Genomic DNA, 16,006 nt, shown 5'->3' with positions numbered 1-16,006 from the left:
TAGTGTAGTGTAATGTAATAGTGTAATGTAAACAAATAGCATTATGTATGCTTTTCCTAATTCATACGCATTTCATATTAACTTTAGTATAGAATAATAGTGAAGAAACATGAGAAATTTAAAAAATACAATGCTTATTCTGACCTAGTTATATCCCTTCACAAGAATGCATGTTTGTAGCTCATGGCACTCTGCATCTTTAGGTTTCAAAGGATAGATATCAGTAATAAACTTCCATTAATTTGCCTTTAGGCTATATGTGTAAATACATCTGCTATTCAGTGGTTTACACTATAGGGTATGGACCTTTCACGTGGCTGTTTTGAAAAATGTAGAGATGAAAAGAGAACCTTGCTCAGTCCCTTTCTGTCCCTTCAGGCACGGAACTTCAGTCACTTTCTGCAAGTGGGGAGAGAGTGTTTGTTGGGTATAATTTTTGTTTCGCGGCCCCTGTCCAATGACTTCCCAGTACACACAAAATTGCTGCTCTCAGATTCTTTGAATGCAGTCCAAACAATTCATTCAGAACTCTTCATTAAAGTAAAATCTCAGCTCTCACAAGCGCACATTTATGCATGCACATCCTCAGGCTACCTGCTTTCCTCTCCTCTTCAGAGAAGCAACCAACAACACTCAGCTCCAAGGAGCTGGTTCAAGTTCACAGAAATAATTTGTCACACATGTGTTTGGTATCAGCAGGGGCACTCTTGGATCAGCCTAATTAGCTGTAGTGATGGAGAAACAAAATCCAAACCATGTGGCAGATCTTTCTCCTAAAGTTCATGTAAGCCTCTTTGAGTCAACCTTTGTCCCTTCTAACCCCCCACCCCCCCAAAAAAAATCTATATGTAAAAGTTTCCACATCTTTAGTCAATCCTTGTCCCTTCTCCCTACTTTGTCAACAAACTTGCACTCTCTGCTGCATTTTTAGCAGGGAGTGGGCTTGCTACAGTTCCCAACCAGCTTGATACAACTGGAATGTATAGATTGCTGCCTCCAGATGTAATCTGAAGTGAGTGGGAACAGCAAGAAATATTCAGGGCAGCCTCCTAGGCAACTCCCCACTTTGAGGTGCATTTGCCTGTTTTAAGAGGCCATGTCATTAAAGCTTAGCCTAACACGATAGTGCCAGAAATCCTTCCATTTTAGCTACACTTTTGATACTGAGTTGTACTGTGTCACAGTTGTCTATACTGCATTTGAAAGATTAGAGGAGAGTTTGGGCATGGAATACCATGCCATGGCCAAGCTTGTGAGTATCCAAACCAGAGATTGCTGGAGGGGGCCTCAAAAACATCCTTTCTCATCTCCTGAATATGAAATTAGACTTTAGGCTACAAACTTTGCCTTGGTACCTAAATCTGGTTTCTTTTCAGCAGCTCTACTCTATTAATCAGCCTCTGATTTGCAGACCAACTTACTCAGTGGATAATTCACCCCTGAAACTGGGCATCTTCATAGCCCTAAGGATTAAAATAGACAGTATACTCCATGCGTGAAGACATTTAATGTGCCTGGATGATTGCTATTTAAATAGCAGCTATAAGGATAGGGAGAATTGGGACTATGGGTGTTTAACCCTCCCTGCACTGTAGTCAAGATGAAAATTGCTCTCCCCCAAACTGTTATTCACCTCCTGGGGCAAACAAGAGCTTGGGGTGATTTCCAGTGGAGATTACGCAGCACAAAGGGAAATGTAAGGATGACAGATGGTTGGTTCTTTAATTATATATCTTTATCACACGAGGGGAGAGAGGCAACTTGTTTTGCTCAGTCTCCAAAATACCCAGTGGTTTCCACATTTTCAAATAATGGATACCACCAATGAGGTTTTTCTTTGTTTAAAGCTTATCTCTGAAATACACCCTTCCACTTTGCTGTAACACGAAGTTGTCCACATCTCTGTTAGTCTTGCATTACGTTATCCATTCATAAGTGCTGAGCACCAGGTGCTACCATCCGTCGGTGACTCATAGGCCAGATATAAATAACAAGAACCTCCAGAACAGCACAGAGGGTAAGGAGAGGGAAGATTGTTCCCGTGAAGTGCTTGTTCTGATGGAACAATTGCCATAGCACAGGCATGTTCAGCTCCCAAGAGACTGCAATCTACTCCCACTATAAAAACACTGGCAGTGATCTACCCATTGGATTGACCAAAGTTGATGAGCTTTTTTTTGGAAGTCAGACCCAAAGTTGTTGAGCTTTTTTGGGGGGGGATCCATCAGGATCACAGAATCGACCGGACATCCCTGCCATAGCACAGCATCTAATTCCTCCTGTGGGATGTCCTGGGCACAGCTTTGGCTTGTTGTTATTTAATGTTGGAGCCAGTGTGGTCCAAAAGAATAGAAGGTTGAGCTGTGATCCTGTGTGCTTGGATTTAAAATCTGTCAGCTGCAACTATGTTGTGTGCCTTTGGGCAAGTTTTTATCTTTCAGCACCAGAAGTGCCTTCTGTGTGGTATAAAGTTTCATGTTTGCAACTGTGCCTGTTTATTTGCCCAATTCCTCATCCTGAACTGCCTTCCTATCTTTTCTTTCTTTTTCCTTTTCTTTTTTGGAAACCCAATTTTCTAGTAATTTATATGCCCATAATAAAATACAATGGGTATCCCTTATTGCTATTCTTAAAATAGTGTAAGGATAAAAAGAAAAAAGATATCCAAGGTACAGTCATGCCCCATGTTACGGACGCTTCAGGTTACATGTTTTTTGGTTGCGGACCGCAGGAAATCCGGAAGTACTGGAACAGGTTACTTCCTGGTTTTGCTACTTGTGCATGTGCAGAAGCATTAAATCTTGCTTTGCACATGCACAGAAGTGCCAAATAGCGATGGCACCTGTGCAGATGTGGCACTTCAGGATGCAAACGCCGCGGGTTGCAGGCGTGCCTCCGTCACGGTTTACGTCTGCAACCCGTGGTTCCACTGTATTGCTTATTCAAGTTAATATTTTGATCCGCTAGCTGTGAGATACTATACTACATTGTTGACCATTCCAGATATCTGTCGCTTATTATATAACCCCTGGATATGCGTATGGTCTGTATTAAAATTGTACTGCAATGCCTCAGCTAATGGGGATGTGCCATCTCCAGCAGATGTCATCTTCCCTAGGAAGGGTTAACACTTGCCAGGCCCAAGTGTTAGGAAAGGCCAGGCTTGGCATTTTCTAGAAGTTATTTATTGTTCATCTTTAATGGATTTTTCTAGCTGTAGAAATGAAGAGGTGATGAATATGATGTTTTTCTGTTAGGGCAAAACAGCATTACAAGCATTTATCTCTGCAAGCATAAAATAGCCTTGTGTGCTGTGCCCCTGAATTCCCCCATGCACAACCCCTTTCCTTGGGTTGGAGGAAGGGGAGAAGCTAGTTAATGAGTTCCAGAAGATCAGCTGTAAATGGCCAGGGAGGGTAATTCATATCAAGCTCATAAAACTCTTTATTGATGTCTCCAGAGGGGAAATCCGGATGTGGCCGTTTATTTATTCTGGATTTTGCTTCTCTCTCTCTCTCTCTCTCTCTCTCTCTTTCTCCAACCTCCCCCCCCCCCCCATTTTATGTTTTCTTCTGGTAAGTTTTCCATGGCGTTTTAAAGGAACAGAATATCCCATCACTCCAACAGCTATTGGGAAGCTTTCTCCCTCTACACAGCACAATGCCACTAACTCTCCCCACCCTCGATTCAATTCTGCCCCTCTCTTTCCCCTCCCCATAGGAGAGCCTTGCTTCTTCCGGCATTATAGTTTGCTCTTTTTGGATCTGGATCTCAATTCTATCCAAGATGGCTAGACAGCTAAAGAAATGTGGTGGAGTAGGAGGGTAGGTGGGACAGGCTGGATTTGCCATGCTTTTCCTTAACCCATATTTTTTTAAAAGGAAGAGGTGACACCTTCAGATCCGGTGGAGGTTTACTTAAGGCCAGCTAGCATGTAAAGACACTCGAACTCAGGACGCAAGGGAGAAACGTGCTAAGAGGAAGGCACGCTTGGCAAATCCACACCGTGATCAACTCCCACCCGGAAACCAATGTCCCCACTGTGGAAGGACGTGTGGATCCAGAATTGGCCTCCACAGTCACTTACAGACTCATTGTTAAAACCCTGTTTATGGAAGACAATCTTACTCAGCTACGAGTGATCGCCAAAGAAGAAGAAGAAGAAGAAGAAGAAGAAGAAGAAAGATCATAGAAGCTGGCAAAGAAGTATAACTGACATTTGGTGTTACCTTCCTCCATTTGTGTCAAACTTTGGATAGCACCCACAGTTAAAATCTATGAGCTTCTTAAGCCTTCAGCAAAGTGTCTAGCTTAGGTGGTTTTTAAAACAATTAGGCAAATTCCTGCAGGATGGGTCCAGCAGTGTCTATGGACCATGGCAGCTGTAAATGCAACCACACGATTGCATTTACAGGAAGCCCACAAAGAATGGAAGACTCTCTATTGGACTCTGTGAGTTTTGCGGTATTCTGTTGGAGGCAGAATGTTGGACTATATGGATACTTTGCCTGACCCATCAATTGTAATGTTTCAGGCTAGACAGTTCTGTCATCATCCTTGAAGAAGTACAAGGATGTGGGCTTAAACCCTATGTTCACATGTTTCTGCTTTCTTTCATAAAATGCTGTAGCCTCCCAACATTTCATAGAGGAAAACAGGTCCCCTGATAAGGGATGGAAGGATTCATCAAGTCTGGTTCCCTCAGTTTCTCATTTTTCAAGTCTTAAATTTTGTTTTCCACATTTCTGCAATGAATCATGAATTTTCTTTGTAAAATCCACATGAAAATTTTAGTGAGGTTGTCTTTTAAGAAGCACTTTTTCATATGCAGTTTTGACTGTTGTGCTGATTTTTGGAAGCAGTTTCTCCTAATGCAGTGGAACCTCTGTTTTCGAACGTAATCCATTCCAGAAGACCATTCGACTTCCAAGGCAATTACGGAAGCAATTACGGTACTTCTGGGTATTCAGTGTTCGGGTTCCAAATTGTTCGGCTTCCGAGATGCTCAAAAACTAAGGTTCCACTGTATGTACATTTTCACAATCTTTTTTGGGGGTGGGGGGATACCTGCCTCACAAAATTTGGATAAGTGCAAATTTTGAAGGATGGTTATGTTTTGGTTCCCGTAGAGTTTTAAAAGGTGTGAATCTGATAAATACAGCTTTAAGTGTGAACTGAATCAGATTTCTCCCCCATCCTACATTTCTTTTGTATATAATAACCTTGGGATTTATATGGACCACTTCCATGGGGTTAATAGGATGAATAGACCACTGTTCCCTTCAGCCCCAGCCAGTATGGTCAGGCATTGTTGGAGCTGTAGTCTCAAACATCCAGGCAGGGGCAGTGGGTTTGTAGAAGGCTAATGTATCCTTTTTTTATCCATGTACCACCAGCATCTCTATCTTTGCATAGGACGTTTCTTTTTTGTGCTGCTTTCCTTCACCAAACTTGAATTATTAATCATTTTGGTATCTTGCCTGTTCACTTCAGTAGATCATCTCTTCAATCATACCTGTATCCAGTTATCCATCCCATTCACACCCACAGATAGGCTGACCCTGTGCATGTTTACTCATGCAAGAGGAAAGTATTCTTGCATTCAGTGTGGCAGGAAGGTTTTCACAGGACTACAGACTGAATGTGCCTTCCATTAATCTTTCTGACAATGACTCTTCCTGGCCTGGCCATTATTCACAGTGATGTGGGCACCTCAGGCAGCAGATACTGGGAGAAGTGACGTGATGGAGGACAATACTCTGCCCTGATCCATCACTGATACTGAAGTAAGATTCAACTTCCATTTCATGCGGCTCAATGTGGTGCCTTCCATAGTTACATATCTGTAACTAAGATTCAACTGTCAGCCCACTTGGCTTCTGTACATAGAGCAGGATGGCCATCTTGTCCTTGCCTCGGGCAGCAAAATATATAAGGCCGGCCTTATTCTCTTTCTCCCTTTTTTAACCCTACAGTCCAGAATAACCATTTCACAGCCCCCCCCCCCCCCGTATCCGTTCCTAATGAAGTTGGTGAAGGCATCTTCGCCATCATTAAGTTCTCCCTCATCCTCATTCTTTCTCATTTCTGGCTGTTCTTTTGGCATTTTCCTGGGAAGTCATTCTTCCTTGACTATAATTAGTTTTATCTGGAGATGACTGCCCAGCATTCTCCACATTAACACCAAATTTGCAGCGTCAAGTGCGACTTTTAAGCTCACAGGACAAATTCAAGGTGTTGTGTATTGGGGACTAATTTTAGAAAGAAAGAGAAAACAAAACATGTTTCTGCAGTTGTGTCTGACCTGGAGCTATCTGTGCTGTTTTTTGCAAGTGCCAAACTGAATAAGTATTGTGGCACTTAATTACATCCCCGTCTCTTCAAGGAAGTTTAATGGTTTCAGCCCAGTGGTTGCCCTCTTCTTCACAAACTTTAGCACCTTCAAACTTGTCAGGATTTCCCCCAGATTTTCCCCAGGTGTGTGGAGAAAAAAAGCATGTAATGGCAGTATCTGAGCTGTGCCAGGTACTGGATAAGGGATTGTGGTGTCTCCTCTGCAGGCAGAACATGAGAAATTCAGGAAGGAAGATGACACATTTAGGCTGAGTCACATGAGGGAACAACTGGACCGGTCCCTGAACAGCCTGCAACAGGAATTGGAGGATACCCTGAGGCAAAACGAACACCTGCAGGTCAGCAAGGACTTACTGAACCTGGAAGGGGAAAGGCAGGAGGACATGAAAGGATCTGGTCTGAAGGGACGTGAGGCGGTAGAAGGCACATGCTGAGGCTGAGCAGGGTGATATGGAAACATGAAAGAGAGTGGGTGCTGTGGGTGCTACCTAGTGAAAGGTTACACATATTGTGGAGACTAAAGGGATGGGGAGAGGAGGGCAGCTGAGCAGGTTCTTAATTGTGCCCCTTCACCCTAACAGCAGTTTTCCACCTGAGCTTAAAATGCACTGGGGACCATAGGCCTGAGTGCATGTTCCAGCATCTACCTCTGTACTGGACTGATCCTCAAAGGGCCGATTATGTTGGTCTCCTTGTATGGGCTTCCTAGTCTTGCAATGAGAGGAAACATACCTAAGAGCTCCAGGGGATCATTTGACTAAAGCAAAAGTATTCAGCAGGTATCAGGATCACAACCTCATGAGCTGGACCCAATTTATGTGCTCATTCTAGGCCAAGATTGCAGAGCTGGAACGAACACATGCTCAACAACTGATGGCTCTAACATCCCGTCATCAGCTAGACATGGAGTTGGAAACAGAGAGGCTTCACAGTGCACAGCTCCAGTCTGAACGTAAGCTGGAGTCACGAGAGAGAACTCACCGGCAGAAAGTGAAGAGCTTGGAGGAGCAGGTAGAGTGGAGAACTAGACTGGATATTTCTGTTCATGTCCAAATTCCCCAGTGATGCCCAGCTTCTGTGACCAGAATTTATTGTGCAAATCAAAAGGGTTTTGCAAAATTTTGTAATGGTATTTGGAGTTTTGAGGCGAGAACTGGGGTGATGGTTGGAAGTAGAGGGAAGAACTGGGAGTATGGGCATTTTTTAAGTCAAAAGGGCGAGGACAGTGAGAAAAGAGAAGAATGCACCACTGTTTATGGATTCCTCCTCCCAAATGCTTCCTGGCTCTCTAGCGCAGAATGCACTAGAGTCCAAGAGGTAATTTCTAGTGTTGAACAGCAAAAATCCATAGAGCACAAGCTAACCTATGAGGACTAAACAGCTCCATGGTTTTCTTGTACCAACAGCTTATACTGCTTGTGAATCTGGGATATGATGCAGTGGTGTATTGCTTTCTCTGCCCTGGAGAAAGAGAAGCTGGCTGGTTGCTTAACCCCTAAACCAGATAAGGGGTACCATTATGAAACCATTTCACACACTGCTTTTCTAAATTATGAAAGAATCAACTTGGCAAATGTGTGTTCAGCTACCTGCATCATGCAAGTGCCAGAGAGGTTGGGATTGATGGGCTGCGTAAATGATACCAAATGCTGCCATACAGTGTGTATAGCCCTTCAGATTTGACAGCATAACAGCTAGAGGAGGGAGGTTAAGTAGGACTGCAAGAGAAGTAGGGTAGGTGGGGAGAGATCCGATTTAATCTACTATTCAACACAAGGCCTTCTCATCATGAGGACAATAAGAGCACCAGACTCTTCTCCTGCTTCAATTTAATAATCCTTGGTAATAATAATTGTGGATATTTTTCTCAGTCATGCTGCAGCCCTAAGAAAAATAATATGAGTATGAACTTTCCTCTCTTGAGGTCAAAACTACATGTTTATACTAGCTTTATGCTAGCATCCTAGCACCCAGAAAGAGAAGGCCAGCAAGTGGACAGGCTTCTGCTATCTCTCTAGGCAGCACCATATGCTCTGGACACCATAAGCAGTTTGCCAGGGTGCCCAGACAGTGTGAGCCAGAGAGAAGAATAGTGGTTTAAATAGTGGAACAGAACAGAATAGTGGTTTATATGAATGTAGCCCTATTTGTCGACGTGTTTCCCCAGGTGAATGCTCTGAAAGAGCAGCTGGATCAAGAAGCGAGAAGACGACAAGCCTATATGAGCCAGAAACTTCACACTGCAAAATGATTCAGAAATGAACATTGTGCCCTGATCCCAGACAACCAAACACAGAACCAGCCTTCAGCAGAATCCTCGCAGCTCAACGATTGGATTTATCAATCTCCTGCATAAGGGTGCTCATCTGATTCATGGTCTAAGAAACCAGAGCTCCTGGACTAACAGTGCTAGGAAGTAATGTCTCCCCCACCCAAGGAGCAAATACCCTGAAGACTTGGAAGGCACAGTCAAGACAGCAAATGACTAGGCAGCCTGCAGCCAAGAGGAAACCCTGCTGTGGGGGCAGCTGTTCTCTCTAAGATGCTTGAAACCCAGGGCACTGATGCTTAACTAATTAATTTAGGACATTTGACGAGGGCATTCTCTGTTGTTTGGTTTTCTGGGTAGAGTATCCCTGCGTGATCTCCGTAAGGTTTTATATTCAGGCTGTACAAATTGGAAAATTCCACAGCCCAGATAGGAGCATTTATTATTGAAATACCTCTGCATTTCCATCACTGACCAGGTTATTTTATTCTCCCTCAGGGTTTGAAAGTTGCTGTCAAGTCCTTCCTGGTGCCTCGTACTGTAGCCATACCTGTTTAGTCAGTGGTATCCATGGTGGTGGCGGCTGTCTGCCAATGATGTCACAGATCCATCTATCACATGCCCTCCTGCAAATGAAGGAGGCAGGTATTTCTGCTGCCATCCAGATCACACTGTGCTATAAAGAGAAGTTTTGAAGCAGAGTGTGAACCACACCCAGGGATTGATCAAATCCTTTGCTGTGTCTATGAACATCAAGCCATTTTCATGGTGGCAGGTGGCTGAGATTAGCTCAAAGCCAAGCCATCTTATGACTTGCTGGCCCCAAGACATGTCAGAGTGTTAACATTCAACATTCCACCCACTCTGCCGGCTGACAGGCTCCAAGGAAATCCCTTTAGGAATCAAACTTTGGTTTCCTTGGTGATGACAGGGAACCATCTTGGAGCTGCTGCGAGTGTCACCTGTTAGCATTGTTCCACATTTTTTCCTCATGAATGTTTGTTTTTCCAAATGTGGTACTGCGAATTATTAAAAATAAAGAACCACTTCCTAAAGAAACCGAGGAGAGCAATTTCCACTGTGCTAATATATAAATACTGCACATTCTGTACTGGCTTATTTAATATTTGTCATGTAGCCCTGAAACTTACCGTTTTGAACAACAACAAAAGAGTTTTGTGGCACCTTTTAAGAGTAACAGATTTACTGCAGCATAAGCTTTCATGCCAACTCCAGTGGATGGTAATTCACAAAAACATAGGCTACAATTAATCTGTTACTCTTTCAGGGGCCATAAGATTAACCCCATCCACTACAGTTCCCCATGGCTGCTCTTCTGAAAGCTGTATAAAATAATTGTCCTCCTTCTTATCATAGAGTTGGAAAGGACCCCAAGTCATCTAGTCCAAACCCAAGGCAGGAATCTCAACTAAAGTATACGAGACAGACAGGTGGCCATCCAACCTCTGCTTAAAAAACTCCAGGGAAGGAAGGAGAGTCTACAACCTCCCAAGGGAATCCATTCCACTGTCAAACACCTCTTACTGTCAGAAAGTTCTTCCTCATGTTTCATCAGAATCTTCTTTCTCCAACCTACCAGTGTTGCATATATTTGGGGGGGAAGTGTTCCAAAAATGAATAGCTTCATAAAGAATAGCGTACAAAAATGCATAACGTTGTTTTCAAAAATGTGCCTATTAATCATTTTTGGGGAGAAATTCTACTAAAATGCTGGTGAATTTTTATGAGATTTCCTTAAACAACAAAAATCACAAATCACTGCAGAAATGTGGGAAACTGAATTTAAGATGGGAAAAATTAGTAACTGAAAGAACCAACACTGACAGATCCTTCCATCCCTAGTTGCAGTAAATTATTTGGGCTGAACTTCTGAAGTAAGATGCTCGTTCCTTGGGACTAGTTCTGATCCTGAGCTGGTGTCAAAGCACGATTCTGTTCACTTCTGCTGGGAAAGACACACATGCACCCAAAAAGTGCTGTTTAAATGCATGTAAATTAGGATTAATTTAGTTGAACTGCCACAAGCCTTATATTGAGTGACTAACAATGGCAGATGACTTTTCAACCTTTTGATAACTCGAGCATAATATATCAAACTGTGGTCCACAGGCCACTGGTAGCCCTTTCATGAATCCACAGAGAGGTTGCAGAACAATCAGAATATCTGCACGTGGTCCTGAATTTGTTTAATTTTTTTTCTGAGCAGAAATTGAGGCCATTCTGATCAGGGCCAAATTTATTGAGCAGCTAACAAGGCATTACCCTGTGCCCCATGTTTGTCATGATATGCTACTTATGCAGTCCATTGATCTTTCCCTAAAACTTTGCCAGTTAAAGGGACACCACTCAGTCACCTGGCTCAGGGCCCTTGACTTCCATAATATGTCACTGGTTCTGACAATGGTGCTGGGAGTTCATGAAGGAGTCCACTGAGATCCTCAGCAGTTTGCAAGTGGTCTATGAAAAAAAGAAGTTTGGGAACGCTGGCCTGGACCATTAAGTGCCAGATAGCAAAGGGGATGGTATGCCAGCCTTTGTTGCCATATGTATTAGGAGAAGTTGAACGCTGCCCAGTTTCCACCACCAGGTTTTGAGCTATCCATAGGCACAGAGCTGGGAATCCCAGAAAATGTCTATCCATTGCTGGCACAATCAGGCTTCAGTGAGGGAAACTTTCCATGGGGGAATTTAGCTAATCTGCTGCTGTTCCTTCTGAGCCCTGCTGTTCTTTTCTGCTCAGTTTCAGTTCTTACACAGGAATCTGTTCCTTGGCCTCAGTTCAGCATTGAAATGGACCTTGCAATAATTACTACGGCGGATATTTCTATTGCCTTTTTATTGAATACAATCACAGTTTCAAAGCATGTTCCCAGTGGGAAAGAGTTTTATCTTCAGAATGTTGGAAGCTAAACACTCGGTTGCAGCTACCAACAAACCACTATGCGTAGGACCACTTTTTGCTACAGATACTCAAAGTATAATAGCAGTTGCAATGGTGTGGTCTTAAGAAAAGAAGAATGCAAAGGGATTAAACATGTCAGCTTTGTTCTGCCACTTCTCTCTCTCTCTCTCTCTCTCTCTCTCTCCCCCCCCCCCCCGGATCACAAGCTTTGCAGAAGAATTTAGAGCTCAGGCTAGTAGCACTGAAGCTGAGAAACCGAAGCCTTGAATGTAGTGCATTAAAGTAAGTCCTCCCAAAAGCCAATGGGACTAATTTAAATGTACTGGCCACAAATCCTGCAAAACCTAGCTAAGGCTAATACCATTGAATTGTATCCAGTTCCATTCCAAACTCTGCCCAGGGAACAGCAGGGCTTTTACTGGAGCAGCAGAGCCACTGCTGTACGTGCCCCCTGCAGCTCATGCCAGCTGGGGTGGAAGGTGGGGACGTTGGGAGGAGGCAAAATGCCAGTGTGGTGTAGTGGTTAAGAGCGGTAGACTCGTAATCTGGTGAACCGGGTTCATGTCCCTGCTCCTCCACATGCAGCTGCTCGGTGACCTTGGGCTAGTCACACTTCTGTGAAGTCTCTCAGCCCCACTCAGCTCACAGAGTGCTTGTTGTGGGGGAGGAAGGGAAAGGAGAACGTTAGCCGATTTGAGACTCCTTCGGGTAGTGATAAAACGGGATATCAAATCCAAACTCTTCTTCTTCTACTACTCTTTGGGACCCTTTAACAGCACAGCAGCTGGGCTCAGATTGGGACCAATATCACTGTGAGATGGCAGTGGGGCAGGACCCAGCGCTTGGGCTGCCCTTTGAAATCCCTGTGCCCATGGCCGGCGCACCAGTGAGGCAACCTGAAGTGGCCCGTCTCAGGCAGCATGCTCCACAGGGGGTAGGAAATCCCGATTCCCCCACTATCACCACTGCTTATCCTCTTTTCTTCCAGCAGCCACCCCTCTCCAGCTTCTGCGGTGGCAGCTTCCAAGTGTACTTTGGGTAAGCTGAAGACACAGCTGAAAGCCAAAGCTGTGGAGAGCAGCAACAGCACCTCACGGAACACCCCCATTTCACCAAGATTCATCCAAAAGGCATTCCCACAGAGCGGCTGTGTTGTTGCTGGTCTTCCACTCCTAGAGCAGTGGGGAGATTGGCACCAATGCCTCACAGAAAACCCTCTTTTTGCCAAGACTCTCGGTGGAATGCCCCCATTCCTTCAGAGTGTCTAAGTTGCCACTAGTTTCACACCATGCCGGGGCCTGGTTTGGGGGTGGGTGTTGACAGTGTGTCTTGCCTGAGGCACCAAAAGGTCTCTGCCCTTGCCTGAGGCAATGGAGTGGCTTTGGTGTTCCACAAATGGTGGCCAGCAGAGGCTGGTAGGATTCAAACTCCTTCCAGCCTGGTGCAAAGAGGGTTTGTATCGCAGTGCCTGGATCCAACTCATCGTCTTATACATACCGTACTTGCTTGGGATTAGGGCCAAATGCATAAGGCCTTTTGGTAAATGGACATAGGAATGGCCTGGATGTTCCATTCAAGGCAACAGAGTGGGACATGCCAGCCCAATCCTATTCATTTTCATTCAGAAATAAGTCCTGCTGATCTCAGGCTGGTTTTTAGGTAAGTAGACGTAATATTGCAGCATTAGTTATTAATTACATAAATGGAACGTAATTGTAGTAACTTTTGTTGGGTTGTATTAGGTGTGATAAGTGAAAGAACTCAGCTCCATCATTAGAACATGAGACTCTTAATCTCAGGGTTGTGGGTTGGAGTCCCAATCTGGGCAAAATTCCTTGCATTGCAGGGGGTTGAGCTACATGATCCTTAAGGTCCCTTCCAACTCTACAATCCTATGGTATTATGATTCTGTTTTAAGTGCTATTTATCATGACCATACTGACAGCTTGAAAAATGAGGGTTGTGAATAGGATGACCAAGACCACACTTCCTGCAGCATAACTTCACAATGTTTCAGTTATTTTGCAAGATAAACATCCCCTCTACTGTCTTCTAGACTGGAATCATGCATGACATAGTTAAGAACATAGCACAGCAAGCACACTGCTTTAATGCTTATTTAATTTGTTATCAATCCACACAGATCCCCTCATTCCATCTGAAAGCCCAACCCACAGCAAAAGTTTGTGTTATGATTGAGGGTGAGCCACTAAGCATCTTTCTCTGCTTCCTTAGTAGGGTAACTAGCTTAGGTAAGCAAAGCCATCCCATGATGGGGCAAAGAACAAGATGGCACCGACTCCCCATTCCACATACAGAAGCTGACCTGATTGAGCGTTGACTCTGACTTCAACAGTTGTGGTGGGGTAGCATCCTTCATGTTATCTGTCAGCTGGCTAGATCATGGCCTCAAGACAGACTGTGAGGCATACACAGCTGTGTCCTCCAAAGCAAGCAAAGGCTGCTGGTGATGGGGGCAGAGGCGCAACAGCCAAGGGGCTGCCACTTCTTTCTGTCTGCAGCTGCCACCTGAGGCGGTTGCCTCACTCTGCCTAATGGCAGGGCCGGCTCTAGATTGTGAGAACTATGGACCTGGGCAGCTGGAATGCGGTTTGTAATAATGAGGAATGGAAGAAAGAACAGAAGTACATAAGACAAGAAAGGGGAGGAATGCTAGATAACTAAAGGGATTAGTATTAGAGATTAGTTCACTTTGTGGAAACAAAGCTTGTATTTAAAGGCTCTGTACACTGTTCTTGTGGCTAGTTCTCATGTAACCTTTCCAATTATTTTCGAGACTCCCACCCTCGCCCCCCAAGTAGAAAACTGCATTAGTGGATACTAATCAGGGGTTTTGTGATGGTGGTAAAAATGTCCAAATATTTCTCCATGTAAAAATGGGGTTGAATGGGAAATTGCTTTCACAGGAATATTCACATATTTGGATGGCATCTATGGACTCAGCTGTGGTTCAGAGAGAAGCAGGAACCCTTATTTGAGGATCCAGTTTAAACCATTCAGTGCTTTTTAAACAGATGGAACAGCCATGTGATGCCACAGCAGCATACTGGGATACATATTCATGGGAAATGTGGTGACCTCACTCACTGCTTGTACGACCATTTTCCCAAGGGAATGAAGCCACAAAAGGGAACACCAGGACTTGCCTTTTAATGTTCATGTTAACGGCACCATATGTCTGAAAGTGGGTACATGGCTTCAGTTAACTAGTTTCCAAATTACTAATAAGGAAAAGAATTTGTGCATGTAAAACGTGTCCACAGCCAAAGCTCTTCCCTCTGCATATGGAGGTGCTTTGCTCCTACTTCCGTGAGATGGAACTGCCTCCGTACATGCAAATTGCCAAAAGTAGGTGCAAGCCTGGTTCCAGCACCGCTGTCAACAAGGAAAAAGGAGAGCGCCTCCAGCTGGCTGGGACACTTCCCCGGAGACCTTCCACAGGAAGATGGGCAACCCAACTAGCAGGGAATATTTGAGAAACTGCTCTTGGCTTACACTCCTTGGTCCAAAGATGAAGGCCATCTCTGCATTGCAAAACACTTTCTGTGTCAAGGGTAGGAGACCTTTTTCACCCCAAGGGTTATATCCTCTAGGCAACTTTCTCATGGACCAGTTGCAAAGTGTGGGGAATTATGAATTCAATTTTTAGCTTTATGCAGTAGGCTTATTTCTACACCCATGCACCTCTCTAGCCACCATCCAGGGGAGCAAGAAGCATTGTCAGAGTTCAAGGACCTCTTCCAGCCAGGCAAAAAGTACTTAAGGAGGCCAAGCAGGGCCAGCAGGGGTGTGTGGACTGAGGAAGAGTCCTGAGGGCCAAACAACAAGGTTGGAGGCCTTGGGCCTGTTATATTGCCTCCCTGCCCACACCTGTTTCATGACAGATTTGTATTATGATTCAACCAGCAATGATCTCAGCCTAAGACAGATAGGGCTCCCAGTGTGTTTTGCCTTTGGGATCATTCCCACTGTAGGGGTGTAGACTCTTAAGACCTTCATAGGGTGTGCATGGACAAAAGGGGCTATATGTTCTTCACTCGCGGCATCCGGGCTGCAGTTGATTTTTTCTGGCTTGGTTGCCCAAAACTTGGGCTGCCAATCTTTGCATTTCCTCCTGCACTTCCAGATCTCTATCTTTTCATGTTCACTTTGTTAGTAGGCTCCATGTTAGACAAACCCTCTTGGTCCTTAGCTACTACTTACAATTCTCCCATCAAATCTCATCAGCTGGATCTTCTCAGCCATTCCTGACTGGGAATCTTGCAAGTGGACTTCCACGTTCCCTTATTTGACCCCAAAAGCTTTTTAAGCATAAATACCTTCCATAAAGAGGAGGCTGCACTTTGCAATTGTCCAGGGCTTCTCAGGCTAATTTCATGGCAGGCTTTAAGGCAGGGTGGAGAACCACTGGCTTGTGGGCCATAAACAGTGTGCAAAGC

General features: G+C 44.4%; 1 protein-coding gene across 7 annotated transcripts in view; it reads left to right on the top strand.

Moving 5' to 3' along the window:
* CROCC2 (ciliary rootlet coiled-coil, rootletin family member 2) overlaps positions 1 to 9,942 on the top strand; it is an 89,259-nt gene extending 79,317 nt beyond the window's left edge. For 6 of the 7 annotated variants that reach the window (XM_081861481.1, XM_081861478.1, XM_081861475.1 and 3 more), the window contains 3 exons: positions 6,561 to 6,692; positions 7,186 to 7,365; positions 8,522 to 9,942. In XM_081861481.1, the coding sequence (XP_081717607.1) occupies positions 6,561 to 6,692; positions 7,186 to 7,365; positions 8,522 to 8,605 (396 nt within the window). In that variant the 3' untranslated portion in view covers positions 8,606 to 9,942. The remainder of the gene's footprint in view (positions 1 to 6,560; positions 6,693 to 7,185; positions 7,366 to 8,521) is intronic. The other variant, XM_081861476.1, reaches the window with a different exon arrangement.
* The last annotated feature ends 6,064 nt before the right edge of the window (positions 9,943 to 16,006 follow it).

Source organism: Podarcis erhardii, assembly GCF_964252035.2.
Source record: "Podarcis erhardii genome assembly, chromosome: 5".
In the NCBI taxonomy this organism is placed as follows: Eukaryota; Metazoa; Chordata; class Lepidosauria; order Squamata; family Lacertidae; genus Podarcis; species Podarcis erhardii.
This window is presented reverse-complemented; position numbering and strand designations above follow the sequence as displayed.